The sequence below is a fragment of the Hakea prostrata genome, chromosome 5 (genome assembly GCF_041222555.1).
Source record: "Hakea prostrata isolate BN-2017 chromosome 5, UWA_Hpros_2, whole genome shotgun sequence".
NCBI classification, from domain to species: Eukaryota; Viridiplantae; Streptophyta; class Magnoliopsida; order Proteales; family Proteaceae; genus Hakea; species Hakea prostrata.
The window spans coordinates 14,339,348-14,362,660 of record NC_142604.1 but is presented as its reverse complement, the minus strand read 5'-3'; the positions used below and the strand labels follow the sequence as shown (position 1 = coordinate 14,362,660).

The 23,313-nt window shown below is 37.7% G+C and overlaps 1 protein-coding gene and 1 pseudogene across 1 annotated transcript; both read right to left on the bottom strand.

Annotated features, from left to right (window-relative positions):
- Positions 1–596: 596 nt before the first annotated feature.
- LOC149015334 (putative carboxylesterase 2 pseudogene) lies at positions 597–2,009 on the bottom strand (annotated as a pseudogene).
- Positions 2,010–4,514: 2,505 nt separating this feature from the next.
- On the bottom strand, positions 4,515–23,010 carry LOC149015333 (presequence protease 2, chloroplastic/mitochondrial-like). Its single transcript, XM_089157271.1, has 19 exons — positions 22,631–23,010; positions 22,339–22,522; positions 20,351–20,525; positions 20,122–20,254; positions 19,898–19,968; positions 16,932–17,015; positions 14,424–14,514; positions 10,358–10,878; positions 10,095–10,259; positions 9,780–9,998; positions 9,560–9,687; positions 9,139–9,328; positions 7,669–7,752; positions 7,489–7,586; positions 6,039–6,303; positions 5,793–5,955; positions 5,504–5,684; positions 5,347–5,418; positions 4,515–4,984 (listed from the first exon to the last, which is right to left on the bottom strand). The coding sequence occupies exons 1-19, from the start codon at positions 22,905–22,907 to the stop codon at positions 4,843–4,845; spliced, it is 3,243 nt and encodes a 1,080-aa protein (XP_089013397.1). The 5' UTR covers positions 22,908–23,010; the 3' UTR covers positions 4,515–4,842.
- Between the last annotated feature and the right edge of the window lie 303 nt (positions 23,011–23,313).

Genomic DNA, 23,313 nt, shown 5'->3' with positions numbered 1-23,313 from the left:
TCTTGATCATTGTATTACTACCTGTCTTACATTTGAGATTTAGGACCAAAGATATGGCCAATTAAGGCTAGGGACAAGGCCAATTAGGTTCAGGGCCAATCAGGGCTAATCAGGGTCAATCAGGGCCAATCAAGGCTAATCAGGGCCAATCAGGGTCAATCAGGGCTAATCAGGGTCAATTAGGGCCAATCAGGGCCAATCGGGGCCAATCGGGGTCAATCGGGGCCAATCAGGGCCAATCAGGGCCAATCAGGGCTAATCAGGGTCAATTAGGGCCAATCAGGGCCAATCAGAGCCAATTAGGGCCAATCAGGGTTAATCAGGGCCAATTAGGGCCAATTAGGGCCAATTAGGGCCAATTAGGGCCAACCCATCCCGACCCGGCCCAATTAGGGCCAATTAGGGCGGGAATGGGCTTGGCTTGGCCCTGTAGGGCTTAGGGCCAGGGACAATAATCATTGGCCCTGAACTAGGGCCAGGGCGGGAATGGGCTCAAATTAGAACATATAGGGTGGGCTTGGGATTGCAAAAGCCCGGCCCAGCCCGGCCCAGTTGCAGCCCTACTTAAGCGGACCAAGCTGCTTACCAAAGTTATACAAGGGATATTTATTCATGTGTCCCAACCACTTAATGATGCATTCCTTATGGAAGAAAATATGAATAACGCAATTTCGTAATGTAGAGTCGTCCCACGTAGTCATCCATGCAAATCATATAACTGTCTCAAATCGATGATCTTAAAGCATAAACCCAAGCTAAAACCTTCATCTCTATTAATATTCATCAAATTGGCTTCAGAACTCTCCAGTTTTGACTATTCATGCCCATTATCTACCTATTCTACTAGAAACTAGAGATTACAAACGATTTCCATTTGCCATCAAACAACTACATAAACTAGAGAAGGAAAGAAGAGTAATAAAATGCATGAACGTGGAATTATTTATATACTCGGAGGCCTTTCCAGATTCAGAAACAATGCCAAGTTTTTTATGAAGTCCCTTGCTTTGTCTGATTCTGGTTTAGATAGAAAGAAGACATGTTCCTCCTCTTCTGTCTCTGAGAACTCCACAACTCCCATCCACCCACTTCTTGCCAATGCTTCATAGTAAAGCCTCCCTCTATCTCTTAGAATATCCTTCTCAGCAACAAATACAAGCACACGGCTGCACCCAAGCTCCACCAGGCTCGGACCATGGTCTACGAATGGGTTGATCCTGGGGTCATCGTTTTCAGGGTTAGAAGGGCACACATAAGGCCAGAACCGGTCCACAAACGCCTTTTTGCCCGGCATTGTAGCCTCGGACCCTATTGGTTCTGATCCCCAGAAGAAAGGGTGGATCAAAGCAAGTCCAAGAAGCTTCACACCCAGCTCAGCCCCCACACTCATAGCCAAGTTGTGGGCAATGTTGGCTCCAGCACTGTCTCCAGCCAAGAAAACCCGGTTGAAGTCAGCGTGGTTTGTCAGCCACGGTTCAAGCTGATCCTCCTCGGCTGTCTGACCCGGGGAGTGAGAAAGAGCCCATTGAAGAGCAGCCCAAGAATCTTCATAGCATGCAGGGATGGGATGCTCTGGGGCAAGTCTATAGTCCACAGAGACAGCAACAACATTTGCTTCAGCAACTATGGAGTTCAAGAGACCGTGACATTTGGAAGTAAAGGGAGAACCAACAATGAAGGCTCCGCCATGGAAGTAGATGAGGAGGGGAAGCTTGTTGTCAATTTGAGTGAGTTTAGGGAGGAAGAGACGACCAGAAATGCCTGAGTTTGGTAATACAACATCTTTGCATGAAACACCAGTTTGAGGATCGACGGCTGCTGGAACAAAATCAGTAGATACAAGCCTTTCTATGCGCCCACCTTTGTATACACGAATATATGGAAGGTATTCATAGTCTACCTCGTTCTCAGGCTCGCTTGATTCCATTGCAGAGTTGCAGGGACGAAAGAGGAAGTGGGGGAGAGATAATAAGAAGGAAGAAGAAACAACAACTCACCATAGAACAGCAAGGAGTAAGGATAGCTTGTCTTTCTACTGGAATGAGTGGCTGATTTGGTTTTGGCTGGATTCGTACATTATTGGATTGAGAAGGACAAACAGAGAACCACCACCTAGTATGGCAAGAAACCCAATAGATAAACAAGCAAGTAGGGGTTCAAGTTTGGCCCTGGCAGCCGTGACCCGCCCTAAGCCCGCCCTGAGCCCAAATAGGGCTTGGGCTAAAGATTTTGGCCCTAAGGGCGGGTTAAGGCCAAGGGCGGGCGGGCATGGGATTACTCTTTGGCCCGCCCAGCCCATCCCGGCCCGTCCTAGATTTTGGCTCTAATATTGGCTCTGATTCTGGCCTTGATTTTGACCCTGGTTTTGACCCTGATTTTGACCCTGATATTGGCCTTGATTATGACCCTGATCCTAGTCCTAATCTTGGCCCTAATCTTGGCATTGATCTAAGCCCTTAATTTTGGCCTAATTTGAGTCTGGACCCTCCACCCATATGAAGAGGAATTAATTATAATCCACATGGGCGAATATTTGACACATGTCAAATTTTAAAAACATGATCATGTTTTGTAAAAATATTAATGAAAATAAATTATATCTTCATTACCAATGTAGTAAGCATTCACCTGATTTTGGTCCGATACTGACCCTAAATTTGGCTCTAGTCTTAATATTAATTTGACCCTGATCATGTATTAGATTTTTATCCTAATCTTCACATTAACATTAATATAACTAAAAGTCTCAACTTTGATCTTCAGTCATTTTGATAATATTAGGCTATGAGCTCATTTTCTATATTATTTTGAAGATAATTTTTATTTTTTGAATTAAGTCATTTTTAGTTCCAAAAAATCATTGATTTTTTTTTTTTTTTTTTGACTAAGGCAAGATAATATATTATAAATAATAAAAGCTAGTATATAGGAATTAATATCTAACAAATCTACACCCCAACTTCTCATCATGAATATTGATATTTTTCTTTTGCCTCCAATATGATATTTCAGAGAGAGAGAGAGGGGGAAACCTATTAAGGACAGATAGCTATGTTTGTAAATAAAATATAATTTTTTTTAACTACGAAAAAAATATCAATACAAAATTATCGTTGATTTACTTGTTAACCAAGTTTTGAATATGATTTTTTTTTTTTTTTTTAATAAGGTAATCTATGAGAGGGGTTTTCAATTTCCATCACCAAAGTAATGGGAGAGGTTTTCAATTTCCATCATCAAAGCAATGAAAGACTTTCAGAGATCAATATATAATTATGGAGTATGAATTTATTTATGTTTAAAGCAACACTATCAACTTATTGACTATTTTATCATTTTGTATGAACTTAGAATCATCTTATGTTTCTATTAATTTTTTTTTTAATTTACTTACGATACTTTTTTTTTTTTAATGAATTTACATTTGTTATTTTAGGTCCAAAAATATGACCAATTAAGGCTATGGCCAAGATAGGGTCAATTAGGGCCAAGGACAAGGCTAATTAGGGTTATGGCCAATTAGGGCCAGGGACAGAGTCAATCAGGGCTAATCAGGGCCAATCAAGGCTAATCAGGGTCAAGGCCAATCAAGGTTAAGGCCAGGGCCAATTAGGGTCAACCCATCCCGACCCGACCCAATTAGGGCCAATTAGGGCGGGAATGGGCTTGGCTTGGCCCTGTAGGGCTTAAGGCCAGGGACAATAATCCTTGGCCCCGAACTTAGGCCAGGGTGGGAATGGGCTCAGATTATAACATATAGGACTGGACTTGGGATTGCAAAAGCCAGGCCCAGCCCTGCCCAGTTGCAGCCCAAAAAGCAAGTGGACTTCTCTGAATCGTACCCACAAAAATAAAGGTGGCCTTTCTCTGAGTGATTAAGAGGGCTCCTATTGGACATTAGATTCACAAAAGCTTGGAGTGATTCAACTCGGTGGGGGTGGGGTTAGGGCTGAGGGGAAGATCTTCATAATTGTTTGGTAAACGACTTTGCTAAGTTCACAATTTTTTTTTCTGAAAGTACCCTCCTGCCATGCTAACTTCAAGCCATACAGTTTCTGAAATTTCTTCTGCATGTATAGCCTCATGGTGAATGAGAATGAACTGATTCACATCCACCATGGCGCCTTCACTTGCTAGTAGTTGAGAACAGATTTTCTAATAAACAATCCCAAGACGTTAATGAATTCCGAGGAGTTATCAAGAAAAGGGCTCGGGGAGAACAATCAGGTTTAATAACATGAGATGTTATCACCTTTTTCTAATAAATTATACTATTTCAAGGGATAGAATATTATGAAGCAAAAGTCATCTGTTGATTATAATCCTTTATTTGCTGGAGATTACCCACCAATCTTTCAGGCTTGAAACCAAAAGGGCCTTCCTAACTAGATTGTCCACTAGAAAGTTAGGGCTTCTAAAACCCAGGAATTTTGCTGCCACAACTTTAATGTCCTCTACAAGAGGGAGGATACGAACTGGGGGGGGGGGGGGGGGGGGGGGGGAGAGAGAGCTGGGACTTCAATTAGACTTCATTAACACCTCCAAAAGAAAGACATAAAATACTCTATTTTGCTCCCACCACCAGGACAAGAAAGGAGAAAACCCTTGACCTTGTGCAGTGGCTGCTGAAATATCACTTCCAGGTTAATTACATATATATCATTTTGAGATGATCAGTCCTAAAATACTGGACTGGCAAAAAGGGGAACCTCACTCATGCATAAGACACAGAAGGTGTGAATATATTTTTGGGTGGAAGGATAGATTTTAAAGAATATTGTACCAGATGTGGTTGCTCCAACAGCTTCCAGAACTAGGCATGAATGTACAATTGGTATTTCTTTACAGAGCTTTCTTCACATCAAAGAAATTAGGGCGTTCTTCATTTGCTGCAGTAACATCATCTGGGGATGCCACTGCCACCACAACACCTTTTTCTTTCACAGCTTCTAATGCATCAGCAAAATTCTTGAAGTCCTTCACACTGCACAAAGTAAAGGTTAGTTTGTCAATCTAACCTATGAAAGTGATTCAAGTAAACAATTCATATATGATTTTATCCTATGCAAAGCAAATACTATATCGGGCACACATCTGGCAACAAGCGGTGGACGTGGACAAGCCCCATGACAACATTGAGAATTGCAGCAGAGTCTATCCATTCTATCAATAATTCCAACCAAGAGAAAAAAGGTGAAAGTCCACATGCTGAGAGAGAGAGAGTGGGGGCATAAACGAAGATAAACCAGATGATAGAGCCAACTATCACCATCAGAGCATGTTCGCTCTGCCTAGGTGTAATAACTAAATTAATACAAGGTCAAAAGGGGAAAACACAACTTTTACCTTGTTGATAGTATCTCTTCACGCCTCTGTTGCCTTTCTTCTTCTGTAATACCCAATAAGTAGCGCAACAAACTGAAATACAAGATTGAGTTCACTAAGTTAGTCATGAGATTCTAAAAGGAACATGTCTGCATCTTCTGATAAGAATTCATTTTACCTGCTATAACCTTTGGCATCAGGAAGCTGATAAGAATCCACATCCCCAATGGTCCCAATAATTGATTTTGTAAGAGTATCATCATCCATTTCCAGCTCTCTTAGGAAGTCCACAGTTCCATCATATACATCAAGTGTCTTTAATAAATTGGGATCACGGTATGAAAGGTATGTGAACACCCCTATGTAGAGATCAACAATCATCAGTTAGTTCCTTAAGATCATTTTCTAGATTAGCAAAGTTAAGCAAAGTTTTCATATATATGCATAAATATATGTCAAAATTAAACCTGAGTGTGTATCAAACTCGCAGAACCCTCCATATGCACCACCACTGACCCGAACACGGTCCCACAACCATGTATTGCTAATGTATTTGGAAATGACATATGAGCTACCACTGAGCTGATAACCTGTCTCATATATATTTGCTGCTTTTCCTACGTAGTTAACCTGTGCAAATGACAGAACATGATAGACTATAACGCACATAAGTGTTTGAAACAAAAGAGGTAAAACAAAGATATTATTCTCACCTGAGTAGGAACTACAATTGCTTCATTTACTGGAGAAAGTCGTGCCTCCCAAGAATTTATTTTGATTGGTTGCTTGCCAGGTAGCAAATCAACAAATTTACTCAAATATTTCTCTGAGTTTGTCAGAGTTTCCCCATCTGCAGTCATATTAACCAGGCAATCTTGTCTTGAAAGCAACGATTTACGTATCTCCTCAAGAGATGATGAAATTCCATCCCAGTCTTCATCAACTTTTTCTTCAAGCGTCCGTAGGAATTCCAAGTAACTAAAAAATATAGATGAGAGAATAATTATTTCAAGCATCAGATCTTGTACAATAAGGAATGTGAAAAAGGAAAGAAGAAAAAAAACACAAAGGAGTTCTGTAGAGGTGCATGCAATTTATGTTGGATAGTTAAAGATGATAACACTAAAGAACTAATTTTTTTTGTCTTTTTTCTTCTTCTTTGGATACCATCCCATTACAAGGATATTTCTGCAATTGAACATCAACCAAAAGATCGTCTGAGTTCATGTGGCATGTAGTGTGTCATCACTGAGATGGGAACAATGCTACAATTTGTTTCAGCAAGAAGAAAATTCAGAAAAACCATATTACATTTATAAAATAAATTACGTATCACACATGGTTGATTTACAAATTTAGTGCTAATGTGGCTGATATTCTAAATAGGTAGACTTTTTTTCTGTAAAAAGGCGCTTTTTATATATAGGGAAATTGGGGGTAGGGATATTACATATGCCGCCGGTAGGGGTTGAACCCATGACCTCTCCACTGAGAAGTCAGGTTCCTAACCATCCTACTACCCCTCCATTGGCAGACAACGAAACCAGAGTTCTAATATGGAAGCAATTTGCCACATTAATTATTGTATTTCAGTAAAATAATTTCTCTTCTTTCACCATTTGGAGCCCCTTCCAAACACATTGGATTGGAGAACATGATCTCAGAGGAACTCTGTAGTCCAAAAGACCAAATTGGACCAAGATCTCACTGAGTTGGATTTTTAGTTTTTTTTACATCAAAACCAGATACCATAGAATTCCGAGGTATACTAAGATTTAACTATGATATCCGACATATGACCAGGATGTCCAAGATACTACTGAGAGATTCAAGATACAGAGATATCCAAGATCTCGGTCAAGTAGAAGTACCGTACGGTTTTGACCTCCATCTCATCCTGCTATCTCAAAAGACTGAGAATTACCAACATCTCAAGAAGTTCTCAGATCTTGCACACACACAACCCTGTTCGTCTCATGGTTGTGCTAGTTCTAGCCTTACATGGTTGCACTGTCAAGGATCTAATATCAATCACATGGCCTTTGTTGAATAATATTTCCGTAACCACCAAGAAACATTAAAGCAAATAAGAAATTTAGAATATAGTAGCAAATAAACAAAAAGTAGGCTTGAACAAATTTTCAAAACATCAAGATACCCCACCTAATGCCTCCCATTTGCTCAGAAACCCATCCTGCAACATTCAACTTCGCATCCATTCTTGCTGCAGCAATTCCATGACCGCTTCCTCTTAATCGATTCTGGAAATAATTTCAATATAAAAGTAAATAACTGGAATAAATGTGTAACCCCTGGTAACCAGAGTAAGTTTTCAATACGTACCTCCATTCTAGCTTTGCTTTGGCAAACAAATTGCTTAAAACGTTGCTGATCAGTGAACTGAACATCTTGAAGAATGCAGTTAACCTAAAAGAAACAAAATATATCAGCCCTTTATTCAAGACAAAGGGCTTAAATAACTAAATATTCAAAGAAGAACAAAGATGCAATGGACTAAACCAACATCTTCTCAATATGGTAAGGAATTTACTGAAACTGTAATTCAAGTGTACAAAATAGATATTTCGTAATTTCCCACATTGTGCTAGTGTTAAAATGTCAGACATGGACCTCACATTGTAATACAAATAACTACAAAAACAGAACTCTTCTTTTTTTTCTTTTTCTTTTTTAACTTCTCTTTTTGGGTACAACCAAAACTGTTACTCCTTTTAATTCCTTGAGGGTCAGGGAGTGTACAGGGGGAAACAAAATTGTGATACACCATCTGCCTAGCAACTGATCTAACCATGCACCAGCATAAGCAGCTGCCTGGCAAAGGGAATTAAATCAAATTAGCAATGCTTTTCTAAGATGCTTTCCTTCGGTGGCAGCTTGCACAGTACTAGTCCAAATATTCCAACAATTTGAAGATAAATGATATTCAGAACCTAGCAGTCTACTTCCATTAGAACAGCAACCTATTTCAATGCTACTCATTGATGTGCACTGAGATTCCACCAGTAATAAACAATAAGACACCACGTAATGGATGTATATGGCTATTTAATACGAAGAGATTCGAGGGGGTGGAGGGGAATAACTACTCTTATTTCATTCAGAAGGAAAGACAGACTAGATTTCCCCAACAGGAAGCATCATTTATGTTATTAATAAATACAAAATTTTGTAAGCAAAAAAAGAACAGAAACAAAAGAAAGGGAAAAGCTCTACCATCCATACCAAAAGAGAGCAAGCTTACATCATCATAAAGGAAGGCATATCCCAATAGAATGTTTTTGCCTCATCCCTATTTGCATGACTGGGTCAGTAGCTGTAATCATTTGTCTACCCTAGCCCCACAAGACAATTGGTATTCACTAGAAATGCCTGATTAAATACGAAAGCCTCAAGGGCAAAAAAATTGCTTCCAAATCCACCCAATGACATGCTGATACTTTTCCACTAAAAGTGTAGATACCAGCTGAAGAAAGAACAAAGATGATGTACAAATATTCTAGAAAGGCTCATCCACTACCACAAATGCATGCAAAAGGCACAATATACACACAATAAAGATCAACGTAAAATATATTATCAAGATAAGAAATAAGATCCTATGATGGAAATGATGATAGAACTGACATTCAATGCACCCCCCCCCCCCCTATGAAAGGGATTTTGTATCAATAAGGACATGCACTGAACAAAATTCAAAAATCAAGATATTTTGAATCATTCCACACACCAAGTTCATAATGGAACAATTAAGCACAAATTGTTGTGTGATAAGACTAACAATAACAAACATACCAGGTTAAATAGGTCTTCAACCCGTCCTGCCATGGCTTTACCACGAACAACAATATGGCTACATGGATCCTTGCTGCCTCGTTTAGAAGATGTAAGGGGGTACACTGAAATTCCTCCTGTCTTCCTTCCAATTAACTGATTAAGTTGCACAAAGTCCATGTCTTTCGTGCCCATCTCAAGCAATGACTGGCTGTTGTAAAATTCATTTGGAGTTTTTTAAAGACTCTTTAACCATTTAAATTTGCACCATAAAAAGATACATGTTGATCTTTGTAGGTTTTCCAATATAGACTAAAGAATCAAACCATTGATTTTTGCTACTACTGGAAATGTAATAGTTTTGTTCATCATTGGCTCTCTGCATTGAACTATTAACGACATAAACAAGATATTATCTTTCCTATACCAAAAATTCACTTACCAAAATAATGGCACCAATGCGAGCAGCTCTTGCTTCAATGAACTCATATTGAAGAGAACTTCTGTGTAAAGAACATCATTGGTGAAAAGGTCATGCCGCAAAACTTTTACACCACCAACCTCCACAATCTATAATGAAGTAAAGATAATTAGGAAGGTGGCCCACCTAAAACGGAAATATTAGCAATTCAACTACACAGAGAAGAAAGGATTGTAATCACCTCTGTAGGCACATGTATAGGCTCTTTAGGGATATCATGTAGAGAGAGACACGGCACACATTTTAGAGCCTCTGGAGGATCTGGAGTTTCCTGCTTAAGTCGGAGTTCCTGGGTTGCACGAGCTAGTTCAGCAAGATCTACTTCAGTCATACTTGCTTTAACTTTCTCTAGGATTTCTCTCTCAGCTGCTTCGTCACGAGAAGCCTTCTCTGGATCAGGCTGGCAAATAATAGATGAAACAATATCTGGTAAGAGGAAAGCTAAACAGGTAGCACACCATGATGGTAGAATTTGGCTGTTAGGTTGAACAATTACCTGCATTTCTATAGTAACACAATGAGGGTTGTTCAAGATGAACTTCTCTATTAGTGGAGAGAAAACAGCCTTGGACCCTACTTCAGCAATCTTTGCTTTTAAAGACTGTAGGGGCTTCTCATATTTTAAAGGCTCAAAGGGATCCATATCATATATCCATTTACCCTGCATGGATAGAATCCAAGTAAGAATTCTTCATACATACTGTATCTATAAAACAATTTAACCAGATAATCAATTAAGGACAGAAATCAATCACTCACTAAAGAACGAAGCATCAAAGACAACCCTCGAGGAAAAGACCCAGTGTTGTTCTCCCTGAGAGAGAACTCTATTGTATTCATAGATGCCTCCACTGCTTCTGGATCAAAACCTTCATCTGCCAATTTTTTAAGAGTATCCATTACCAGTACTTCTACCTTTTGAATGTCCTCTTCAGAAACACCTTTCAAACCAATACTAAATTGGGGCTGGAGGAGCTCATCCTCAACCCCTCCACCAACAATGGCATCTCCCAAGCCACTTTCAAGTAGAATTCTTCTCAAAGGAGCAGCAGGAGTTCCCAACATAAGATGATCCATGAATCCAAGGGCAAGCTCAGTTTCCAAGTCCAAGGGCTTATCAGATAGCAGCCAGTTTAGGCATACCATGTGCTTCTTCTTCAAATCACTACCTTCAGCTGCTGGATATTTCTCAACAATCCTAACTGGTTCAGAGAAGAGTTTCTGTGGTTCAACCTTCGATGCTTCTGAAGCTACATTTGCATCAAATGAATCTAGATACTCTGAAAAGCAGAAGAAAGATAGTTAAATTTACTAAAAAGGATCGATAACTGAACAGATTACTATAGAAAAGCTATAAGGTTGAAAGGAAGAAAACTTCGAGTGTCGCCACAGAAACTGATTCATACTAAAGCCAAGCCTTTTCTTTCTGGCCTCCAGTCTAAATTACATCCAAGCTCCATCTAAAATCCAGAATCTGATTCATATTAAAGCCATCAATTTTTGTTTACAATAAGCCAATGATCCGCCCCACAACATGCCCTGCAATTTAGTACAGCTTATAGTAGATTCTTTGGAGACATTTCCAGAACAGCACCTAGAAGATTTTACTGTGTAGGCCCATGAAGCCAGCTTGTGTTGGTTGGAGATCTAGAGCTGCAAAGGATCTTTTAGTAGTTAATAAGTATATAGTTTCTAATTTCATTTGATAAGCTACTTATTGCTTAATATACTAAGTAATAGTTTCTATTTATTTCTTTCTTTGTCCAATTTACTAGCAATTGATCCTTTCCATATGTTTCGATTCTAAATTTTTATTGGCAACCAAGTAGTTCTCCACACATATAGGGGGCTTCTAATATTGTAATCAATCCACTGGTTATCATACATAAAGAGCAAGGGGCAGCTAGCCCACAATTTGAATATTTAAAAACAAAATTACTCTTATGTGATTGAGCAGTGTGGAGATTCAGTTGCAGCAAAGGTAGTGAAACCATAGAGGGAGGGTGGTGAAGCCTTTGTTCATGTCACATTCTTTCCTTCATCGTTTCTATACTCCTTCCATTACTGTTCAACAGCTCTCTCTCTCTCTCTCTCTCTCTCTCTCTCTCTCTCTCACATTCTATACTCCTAGGGTGATTTCTAAATATCTTTTCTGCATTGATGATCCTTTAATGTTTCTAACATAATTGCCTCTTCTATTAATTCTATTCACTGTTTCACATCCGAGACGGGAGTATTTTACAGAAAATATCTCTCAAGTTCAGTCCATGTATTTCTATGGAGAACTGGTGCTAAGGTTGACAATGTTAATCCCTATCCTATCTATTAGATTAGACATGTCCGTTGAACTGAGAGACAATTATATTAGTTCTTTCAACTTTCTATTTCTGATTTCTTCCTACATCTTATTTTCTATTTTCTGTCCATCAGTGTTTCTCCTAATCTAAACATGACTTTGATTTGATAGTTTGAAACTTATTAGGACCTTTAATATATGTTTCACCCTCTCCCATTAGTGGTTTTGAAAGTTCTGGTCTTATTTGGTTTCCTCCTTTCATCGTACCGAGTTAGTGGTTTTGAAAAGTTCTAATCTTATTTAATTTCCTCCATAACCATAGTTTGATTCACTACAGATGTGTTGATGACATTTTCAGAGAACAGTTTTGGCGTTTTTCTGTTCTCTGATAACAGGAATGGGAGAGAGGTGTTTGTTGAAATAGTTTGTTCTTTTGTTCTTTAAGAATAAACCCATGAGAAAGGTGGTCTGAAGAACAGTTTTTGCAAAACATATAAAACATGTTCCGTCAGGTGAACAGAAACTTGATAAATGATCCCGACAGTGAAGTCTCTCAAGACCACCCCCACCCCTACTCACAAACCCATTTACATTGCTCCCCTGCACCTCATCCTTGCTCAAAAGCTAGTTTTTTCATATTGTAGGCCCAAATGGGAATATTTCCAAAATGGATTTATTGGAAACACTCATTTCCAAACAAAGAACGGTGTCTCAGACAGTGTAAAAATGGTTTTACAAAAGAACTAGATGTTAACAACTTAACATTTCCAAACACATACTGTAATTCTTCTGGACAAGGCTGAATTGTTGTGGTGGTTCATTGTCTGCAAGTTCTGATTGAGTATCTTAGATATTTTCAATTAATAAAAAGAAGGGCATCATGGACACAGGTTTAGAAAATGAAAATAATGTGAAAATGCAAAAACAAAACTCAAAAGCAAATTCAAATTTGAAAATTATAGGGACACAAGGAAAAGGCTCTAAATTTTAAATAAAGCATGTTCCAAAAAGTCCCAAAACTAAGGCTTCTTGTGTCTCAGTGAAAGGGAATCTGACATCTAAACTTCCAGCCATAAGCAATCATCAACAGTGAAAACAAGGTAAATTCTTCCTAATAATGATCATGCCCAAACCTGTCCAAGCCCTATCTTGACAGGATATAAAGGAAAAAGCAGCCTCTTTTTAACTCATCTTCCATAGTTCCCAAGAAGAAAACCTTCTTAGACAAAAGACAAAAATCCAGGATCAAAATGGTTGGAGACTATTCTTCTGACTTCTGTGGATCCCTGAAGGCTCATTCCTTTTCTTCTCTGGGATAAGTTATTCTTAATTAAAAAAGAGGGGAGATACAAAATAGCATGCTGAAGCAATTATAGTTAACAGGCATTCACAGAGATACTATACCATCCCCCCCCCCCCAAAAAAAAAAAATAATAAAATAAAATTAAGAAACAACTTAAAACCTCTCTTCCTCCTATAATTCCGTCTCTAAGAGACTCCCCAGTAAGTTTAACCCCATCCATCTTATACATGCTTTTTACGTGCTATTCCTTCTGATGATGAGATCCTTGCAATAGTCCTTCCCACTTCCTAATCTTGATGGCTTCAATCTAGAATTCTTTTCCTCATGTGGGACACCATTAAAAAAGACCTCATCAAAACCCTAAAGCTTGCTTCTACTTCAAAACTGATCAAATAGAAGGAATTAACTGTTCCTTCCTTTGCCTCTCTCAAAGAAAGAAGAAGCTTCAGCTTTACCCAATTTCAGACCCATCTTCATATGTAATCCTCTCATATGATTTCATTACCAAAACTCTTGCATACATCTAGCTGATTATTGGCTTCCTTGTTAGCCCCAAACAATCAGCCTTCCTCTCTGCCAGAAGCATTTTGAATCTCTGGTAATATCCTTCTTTGCAATGCAATAGTTCAACAAACGGATTTGGATCAACATGATCCTAGCTGGGAATTCTATTTGTGACAGTTAGCAAACTTGCCATCTGTGTGTAGCTATAAACCATACTTAAAAAGCATAATCAACATAGATGGACCTCCAACTCTAGATAATCTGATAAGATTAGGAAGGCCATAGGCCCATATCCCATGATCTTAGGTGCAAGTGAAACATAACTTTCATCACCCCCTCCCCAAATCTGTGTTGGATTCCCATGAAATAGGCTGACTTATTTATTGTTGTCTCCTGGCCTCCTGGGTCTTCCATAATCCATTTTGGGCCAGCTTCACGCCTTCTTTGATGGTTTGCTTTTGTGCTGTTTTCCCTTTTCTCCTTTGTATTTAGTGCTTCTCCACTTTGGCACCCCGTTCTCTTATACTGTAGTGAATTATCTATTATGCATCCAGAAAAAATGTCTTGTACTAAAAGAATGTTCTCAAATTCCTCAATATTTTCCTAAATCTACATCAATTTTCAACTTAAATTTTAACAGATGAAATCGATTTAATTAACATAAATACTGACATCAAAGAAATTTTAAAAAGCCACTCTAGCAAGCAATGCATATTGCATACCACTTAAAATGCGTAGGCGCTCATTTGGATTATCATCTCCGTAGAACCATATCCTGGCATTGCTGGGATGGTAATATTTACGATGAAAATCCTGAAAATAAATTAGAAGCTCGTGTCAGCCTATAAAGTGTAAACAAGAAGATATTAATATATGCCAAGTGCCAAGAAGTACGGCTGTCAATGTGAAGTGTCCTACGCACATGGATGCCATTTTAAGACAATTCTCCCAAACTTTTTGGGTGCTTGTTTGTTACAGAAAAGTAATGGTCTTGGAATGGAGCTTTTTACAACTACTTTTTCCTCGCACTTTCTTACCACAAACCAACACCAGCCTAGAAGAATGTATCATCTTTTACTCGACTTTGCTTCTCCATCCTTTCACTTTAACACATTTTCCAATTCTCTTTACAACCATACACATCCTTGGTGCAAACATGCATAAAAATGATGATCATGTAAAACCAAGGACTATTTCAAAAGGCGCACGCTCAATATGAATCATATGACGACAAAGGCATGAATTGAAACACCAATGAGAAAATCTCGAAGATAGCCAAAATTAGTGAAAATTTTCAGTTTTCTGAGAAACTAACATGAAATGATTGTTGAAATTTTGCGAATTTTTTCGCCTAGTGTATTTTAATTTAGGAAAAAGGAAGACTTGCCTAAAAATAAAAATTGTGAACCTTTTGTATGAAAATAGGAGGTTGTTGAACAAAGAGATTATCAGAACTACACCCAATAATTGATCATCGAGCTTTTCAAATGGGAAATTAGAAGATCCTAACAAAATCCTAGATTCACGCTCCTTTTAGAAGCAAAACGAGATAGTTTCAATAGACAATCAAGTGATCAATATACAGTGAAGCAACCTACATGTAGCCAGCTGATGAATAACATATGAAACATGAAGTTTAATCAGTTGCCCCTTTAAAGGACAAAACCTGGGAGCCATTTCTAATCCTGATTCCTTTCAATTGATTTAGAGTGCTTACTTGGAGATCTGGAGGGAGAGAACTAAACAAGCTATTCAAATGGATAATTAAGCCTACTTATAGGGTAGCTCATAGTAGAGCAGCAGGGTAGAATTCTTTTCTGGGGGCTCTCACAGAATGGCTGAATTGAAGGGAATCAAAATCCTTCTTTGTGAACTCAATCATATTATGTGAAGTATAGTAACCATCAAAAGTTTTCTCTTTTGTTAGATATAAAAGCAAACATTTCACCTAAATTTTTATTTCTATAAAAGCAAACATTTCTCTTTTTTTATAACCCTACTTCCAGCCAGAAATATCAAGAATAATATTTTGAGGAATTTCAGCAAAACTTTGATCTACGTCAAGAAGTGATAATAAGTACAAATTGCTCTATTTGTGTTAAAACATGGACTCAGGTAAATCAAATTTTCAAATCAGAAAAATTAAAACCAACTCAATGAAGTTGTAGAGCAGACTTCAATGTCTAATATAAAATATCAAATCTACATACTATTACAAGTCAAGAACCAAAAAAGCACACCCAGACCCAGCTAAAAAATATTAACATGTCACTATAATAAAACAACATAACAGAATGTACATACACACACTAGCATGGATCATTCCACTTGAAATTTTACAATGATCACATGAAAGTATGCCATACATTATATTGACATTGAAAGGCAGCCTTGGAAGTTCTCTCTCAATGACACCACAAGAGCATGCAGATTTTCAGATTGTCTAACAATGACACAAATCATTTAGGCAAATTTAGGGTCAACGCTCTTGATAGGGGAGTTCAGGGATGTATCTGTATCCAATTAGAATATCTGCTATCCAACTTTTAACAGATTTTTCAACTGAATATCCAAATACATATCCACCAATGATTCACACAACTGAATTCAAAGATGATAATATCCACTTAATTTTTTGGATATCAATTCACTAGGAGTATATTATTCTATCTACTATATGAAAATATAAATTAACATATACGGTGCAAATAATACCTATCAAGCATAAATTTTGAGATGACAATATAGATTAGTATATTATAATCAAAGTGGATATATCAGTATCTAGATCCACATTTGATTACCATCCAGCTAATAGCTGTATTCAATCATCCTGGTAGTATGTAAATAAATAGATATAAATATAAATCAAGTTAAACTTTTGACTACCCACTTGGCATCTCTAGTTATACAAGCTCAACATATCCTATTGTATAGGTTTTATATTATAGCACTTCACGTCTGCCCCTTTTGCTCTACTCACCTCACAAATAAAGTGGCTTTAGACAAAAAAGGAAAAGGATTTAATAAGACTGTTCATGTACCTATCCACAAAGTGGAAAAAGCATTCACAGTTTCAGTTTCGGAAGCAAAGACTACAAAGACATTTAACATTAGCTAATTTGTCATGATGACGCACCAAGTAGGTTGATAAATGAAGTAGATTTTCCTACTAAAAAAATGTCATAGTCAGATGCGGAAATTATTCAACGAAAGATGATGTAACAAACCTTGAATTCCTCAAATGTAAGCTGAGGAATAACTTTGGGATCACCTCCACTATCTACGCCGTAAGTATTGTCAGGAAACATAGCCTGCAAGATGAATTAAAGAAGTAAGGTCGCATCCAACATCCTTTTCTGGAGGAATAATGCATTCAACTTTAACATAAGCTTTCAGCCATTTTAATTCTAGAAAATCTTTGAGAAGGCAACTTCCATGAAATGTTTGATATCTGCTGCAGGGAAAAGATTTAACAAGATTTCATAACTCAGGTCTGGAAACACGATTTAATAAGGTTTCATAACTCAGGTCTAAAAACAGCCTCTCTGTGAAAGCAGGGGTAAAGCTGTGTATATTATGACCTCCCCAAACCCCACAATGGCAAGAGCATTTGCAGTAGGGCAACGTAAGAAGAAGAAACGGATACAAAGGGGGAATAGGGGTAGCTCTCTCAGCCCAACATTCTCTCAACTACAGTCTATCAACATTGCCATGCCTCATAGCTTCAATAATAAGTTTTTTCTTTTCAATTTCCATACTTAATGCTCAGTTACATATGCTTATTTATGATTGAAGTATCGTTACAAAATAATAACTACCTTTTTTGGCTATTGGAAGGATCACAAAAAGAAATTAATCAAATTAGAAGACTGAAAAGATTCTCAGAAATCCTCCTCGAAGCCAACTGTCAAGGTCGGCCACAGCACTGGTCAAATGAACAGTAATTTCTGGATGTATTTTACCCCCAAAATAGGTATAAGCCTGAGGCTAACAAAACTGTAATTAAAGCAAGGGGAAAAGAAGCATAAAGATCTCTATAATCTAAACACAAAGGAAAGAGGAATAGACATAAGATCTCTATAACCATCTAAACCCAAAAGGATGAGGAAAGCAATCTGTATGATAGCTAAAAAAAATGAAGGGCAAGTATAGATTCCAACCATGTTAGACGTATCAAAAATAACGTTGGCAGCTTGCTAGTTAAATGACATTCTAAAGAGATAGGAAAAGCATTTCTAGCTTCTAGAACCTACTGAATAGAGACACTGCAAGATATAATGACCCAAAAGGCTCACTCATCAGACTAGACAACATAGATATATGCCAAAAATTAGGGCATCTGAAGTTCAAGGAGACTGAAGAAGATGAAAATATGCATGCACCAGGCCTAAATGGAGTACCAACAGAAGTGCAAAAGAGCTTTAGGAACGTGTAGGTTTGTCTTGGTTAGCCGAACTATTAAACAAGTTTATGAGTACAGGGAAAATGACAACAATTTGAAGAAAAGCATTGTATTTCCAACCTAAAAATAAAGGTGATATTCAAAGCTGCCATAATTATTGACACACAAAAATAATGTCACACTATGACTATTTAGCAGAGGATTATTGAAACTGAGAAGAGAAACTACTATCTCAGAGGAAAGAAGATATTTACTTACTCAGGAGGCTCATGAAGGGATACAGACTTCACAAGAAGGATTCCCATATGGTTCTTATTGACCAAGAAAATGCATATGTCCTCAAGGGAATTATTCTAGTGTATATTAGAGAAGAAAAGAGTGTACAAAAGGTATGTGGAAATAATCAAAGATAAGTATGATGGCTTGGTGACCAGGTTTGAGAACTCATGAGTTCTCACTTGAGATCTCGCCTTTTTGAAGCCTCAACACGGGACTCAAATCGAGTCTCAAGAAATTCCCAATCATGACCGAGATCTTGGTTGAATCAAGATCTTGGTCCAACCCTTGTTTTAAATACCAAAATTCAAGCGAGGCAAGTCAAGATCTCAACCTCTCTTGCCTCTTCTCGCCTCCCATCTTGCCGACAGCTTCCCAAGTTTAACTTTTGCCCAATTTTTTGCCAGATTGTCACCTCTTCTCACCTCCCATCTCAGCAACAGCATCCCACAACTCCCCCTCACCTTCTTCTTGTTAAGATTAGGACAACCAATCACACACAATCAAGTAAAAGCAAGAAAGAAAAGAAACACGAATTTAACCCAGCTCACCCCAATGTAGGGCTACGTCCAGCTTTTAGGTTTTCACTATATTCTGCTCTGAACAACTCGTTACAGATGTTACAAGAGTATATATAGGCTCAAGAACCCTAAGTCACAGCAGCTATTCATGGGCCCAAGCCCAAACTGCAAAGGATATCCCGAGTATTTTCAATGCTGAGTCTGGGTATTTTCAATATATTTGATCAGACTATATTAAAGGTCTTTCACAACTACCACGAAAATTAGCCTATTGAAATCATCCAGACTTCATTAGGCGACTAAATACAACTCATTGGATTTGTATGGGCCACTTATCACTTATCCCTCACATATGGATTTTTAATAGGACCACAACCATAGAAAGCAATAAAACTCCCAGCCCATTTTCATATAACAACTACTTATTTAACAAGTTATATGAAGATTTCAAGCTTGTTAGAGTGTGTATATTTGTACTGGAATCTCTCTTGAACCACCAATTACACAGCTTTGAAATTTTATCAACCAACAGTTCTATATGAATTCTTAGCTAGTAAGCCAAGGTCGAACAGATACACAGTCATCAGCGGAACTGTGGAAGTAACGAAATTTTCAAAGCATTTAATCACACAAATAATTTCAAGGAAGTAAAAGGAAAAGACGATCCATTCTTGGTTCCTAAAGCTAGAGGCCTAATAACTACATTAGAAAAAGAGAAAGAAAAAAAGGAGAAGGGGAGTTTCTTGCCAAGGATTCATCCTTCTTTTTTTCCCACCACAAAATCCAGGAAATATGAAAAATAAAACTGAAAATTTTCCGAGCTGATACAATGATTTCAGTTAGACTTGAATAGCAAATGTTGGAAAAAATAATAATTCCACATAGCATAGCTATACAGGTTTTACTACTACCACCAGGCAACAAATAACTGATCATTGCTTAAACCATAACAAAAAGATATAGAAACATATAAAGAGACTTTAGAGAAGCTTGCCTGTTGAGCCAATCGGCCTAATATATTATCAGGCTGGGAGTATACCCCTTTCATCTCATTAAAAACAACACCTGAAACAACAACTAAAAAATAAGGTAACACTCTTCAATACGAATATGCTGCAACTATGGCTAGAAATATGAATTTTCTCCAAAAGCAGTAGAATCTAGCCTTTACAGAATGAAAATCAGGAATTTGGCACACTGATAAGAAACAAGATCAACCTTTAAAAGATATATCTTCTGAAGGATTGTCTAGCTCATAATGCCAACCCTCCTGCTGAAATGTCTGAAGGTCCTCCACACATTTAGGAAAGAAGACTGCATCCAGGTATACATCAACCAAATTGTAGAAATCCTAAGGATATAAGAGGTGTGTCAGCAACTAATTACAGCAATAGATAGCTGAAAGCATCTAGCAGTTGCAAACAACAATTTTCTTACTACTGTTCACCTTTGTATTTGTTGAAGCAACAGGATAGCAGGTTCTGTCAGGATAAGTGAATGCATTTAGAAAAGTATGCAAACTCCCTTTTAACAATTCAACGAACGGTTCTTTCAAGGGGTATTTCCTTGATCCACAGAGTACACTGTGTTCCAATATGTGAGGAATCCCTGTCGAATCTTTCCTGAAATTAAATAATAACTATGAGAAATATGTGAAAGTGTTCTAACGCTAACAAATTTTTTTTGGTTACTATCGGTTAGGAATGTAAACATATTTCTCAAAAAGAAGGAGGGGGGGGGGGGGAAGGGGGAACAATTATCATGCAAGCATTGGTTTAGGAAGATGTCCAAATTAACTAGGCAAAAAAATACAGGGAAGCTCTGAAGTAAAACTGGCATCCTTGTCCATGTAATCACGTTTAGGGTGTAACTCATATAAGATTTACTCTATTTCTGATCTACTAAATGCAATACATTATAATCAATAACAACTAGTTTTTATTTCCTCATTATTTTTTTCTAAATAAAAATAAAAAAGGAATTTGATTAATAAAATTCAAAGGTTCGAGAGATCAGATGACAGTCTTAAGGCATATTACCAAGGAACAGATCATATCTGAGAAAATCAAGTCAAAGTGCACCTACGATACTACGGGTTTTCGTTATGCAATAAATATAGCCAGATCCCTGCACCAAGGATACTAACAGTCCTAAGGATTTGAAAGGGGGGGGAGCATATAGAAGCCACCTCAAGATGTCAAGAGTTTTTATTTTTTTCAACAGATCACATTTGTAAAAACTACCATAGTAGCCTAGCCCCCTTCACCAAGGATACTAACAGTCCTAAGGATTTGAAAGGGGGGGGAGCATATAGAAGCCACCTCAAGATGTCAAGAGTTTTTATTTTTTTCAACAGATCACGTTTGTAAAAACTACCATAGTAGCCTAGCCCCCTTCCTAAATCCATCTCTTCCACCTCTAAAAATCAATCAGCAGATATGTTTTTTCTCATCATCTACCATTCATGTCATTCTAAGCTTCAACAATTTCCAATATGTTCTTTGGGAGAAGCATAAAATCTTGATCAACTGAGAAAAGCAGCAACAGAATCCTTGGATATCATTTCTCAGTGTTTTTTTTTTTTTTTTACTTGATCTCCACCCTCAAGTTTTCTTTCTCAGATTCACAATAATTATATAGGTCACACATTAGCATCTTTATTTTCCCCTGATAACTACTTGTCTCCATAATTGTTGCTAGTGAACTTCTTAGAATCCATTACCAAAAAAAAAAAGGGGGGGGGGGGGGGGGGGGGGGGAACTTCTTAGAGTCTATGGTAGGATTTCTTTCATCCTGTAGAACTACATGACATTCCACATGCTGCAGTGTCCCTTGTTCTGTGTAGTAATAGCTACATGGCAGGACTTCTTTTTTTTCTTTTGGCAACCCCAATTGGTTACATCACCTTCTTGTTGAAGTAACTATGTTGTTAAGTTTGTTGGATCCGTAACAGGTAAAAAGTGAAGGAGACCACCTAGTTGAAATAACAATAGAAAAAGTTTAAATTGAAAGGTGTTCTAGTATATCCGCTTCTGAATTTGAAGTTGGAACAAATTAAAGATCAAAATGAATCAAGAACAAATTGCACTAGACTCACTAAAACCATTAATAACGCAGGATAATTACTTTGAAGAATCCAGTATAAAAAACGTCAGCTGCACAGGTAAAATCAAACAACAGTTTCGAGGAAGGTTATACAGCAACGGGTAGTTATTATCTTATTAAAATTGTAATAAAAACAAAATGAATTTCCAGAACATTTGTGCATGTAACCACGCCAGATTAACATAAACAGCCGGAAACAGCCAGAACACATTAAATAGTGTATAGAAAAATAAAATCTTAACAATTATGTAATCACCATTAATGTACAACATGCAACACAAAAGCATGACTTAGACGATGAACAGTAATGGAAAACTGCCATATACTTACGGTGGAGTGCGGAAAACAATACCAAAAACTTTATTCTCATCATCATTAGAAACAGACATTACTTCTGCTCCAGTTTTCTTATGCTTGTAAAGAACAGCTTTTGATTTACACTCTTCAATCATTTGTTCAGAAATCTTGGCAAACCCAAGCTTCTCCGCAACTTCATCTTGGGTTCCACCAATCTCTGCAAACAGAATTCATACCCAAATCAAAAAAAAAATCAGAAATGGGTTCTAAAAAAAATCAAAGATTCAAAATTTTCCCTTCACATCAATTGAAGAGATTCAAGTACCTGGTGGGGAGACGTTACTGGGAGAAGTAATAACAGCTCTAGGGGTGAGAGAGCTGAAACATCTTTTGAGATGGAAAGGAGAGGGAGAAGAAGAGTTCCGTCTCCAATGGTGACGGAGAGCAGAGCGTCTGGAGACATTTGGAACGAGACGATTGTGGTGTGGAGGAAAAGGAGTAGTACGAGACGACCTTGATAATCTGTGATAGGAACGGAAGAATAATCTGTTCATGGAAGCTGAAGAACACGATAAGGAGCGAGCAAGAATCGCTCTCTCCATGGTTTTGGAGGTGGAAATCTATCTTCAGAGCTTTCAGGTAAACCTGTGTAGCGCCGAAACGCTCCTTAACTTGTTAGAAAAGTCACAGCTTCAGTGGCTCCTTCGTTTAAATCTTGAGATTTTTCGATTTTTTTTTTTCTAAAATTTTTCAGATTTTTATCTTGTAAGTTGTAATACACGCTGGAACATCTTAGGCCGCATAAAGCCTAAGATTTTCTGTGTAGCATGGGAATTAGGTTTTATACAAAAATAATAATTCAAGGAGGTTGACTACAGGATCTTTGATTGTTTCTACTGAAGATGAATTTTTTTTATGGATAAATAAGGTATTTGTAGGATTCACATCCTCTGTAATTCTTTTCCCTACAATTCCCTGTAATTCCCTCATTGGATTGTGCCATGTGGC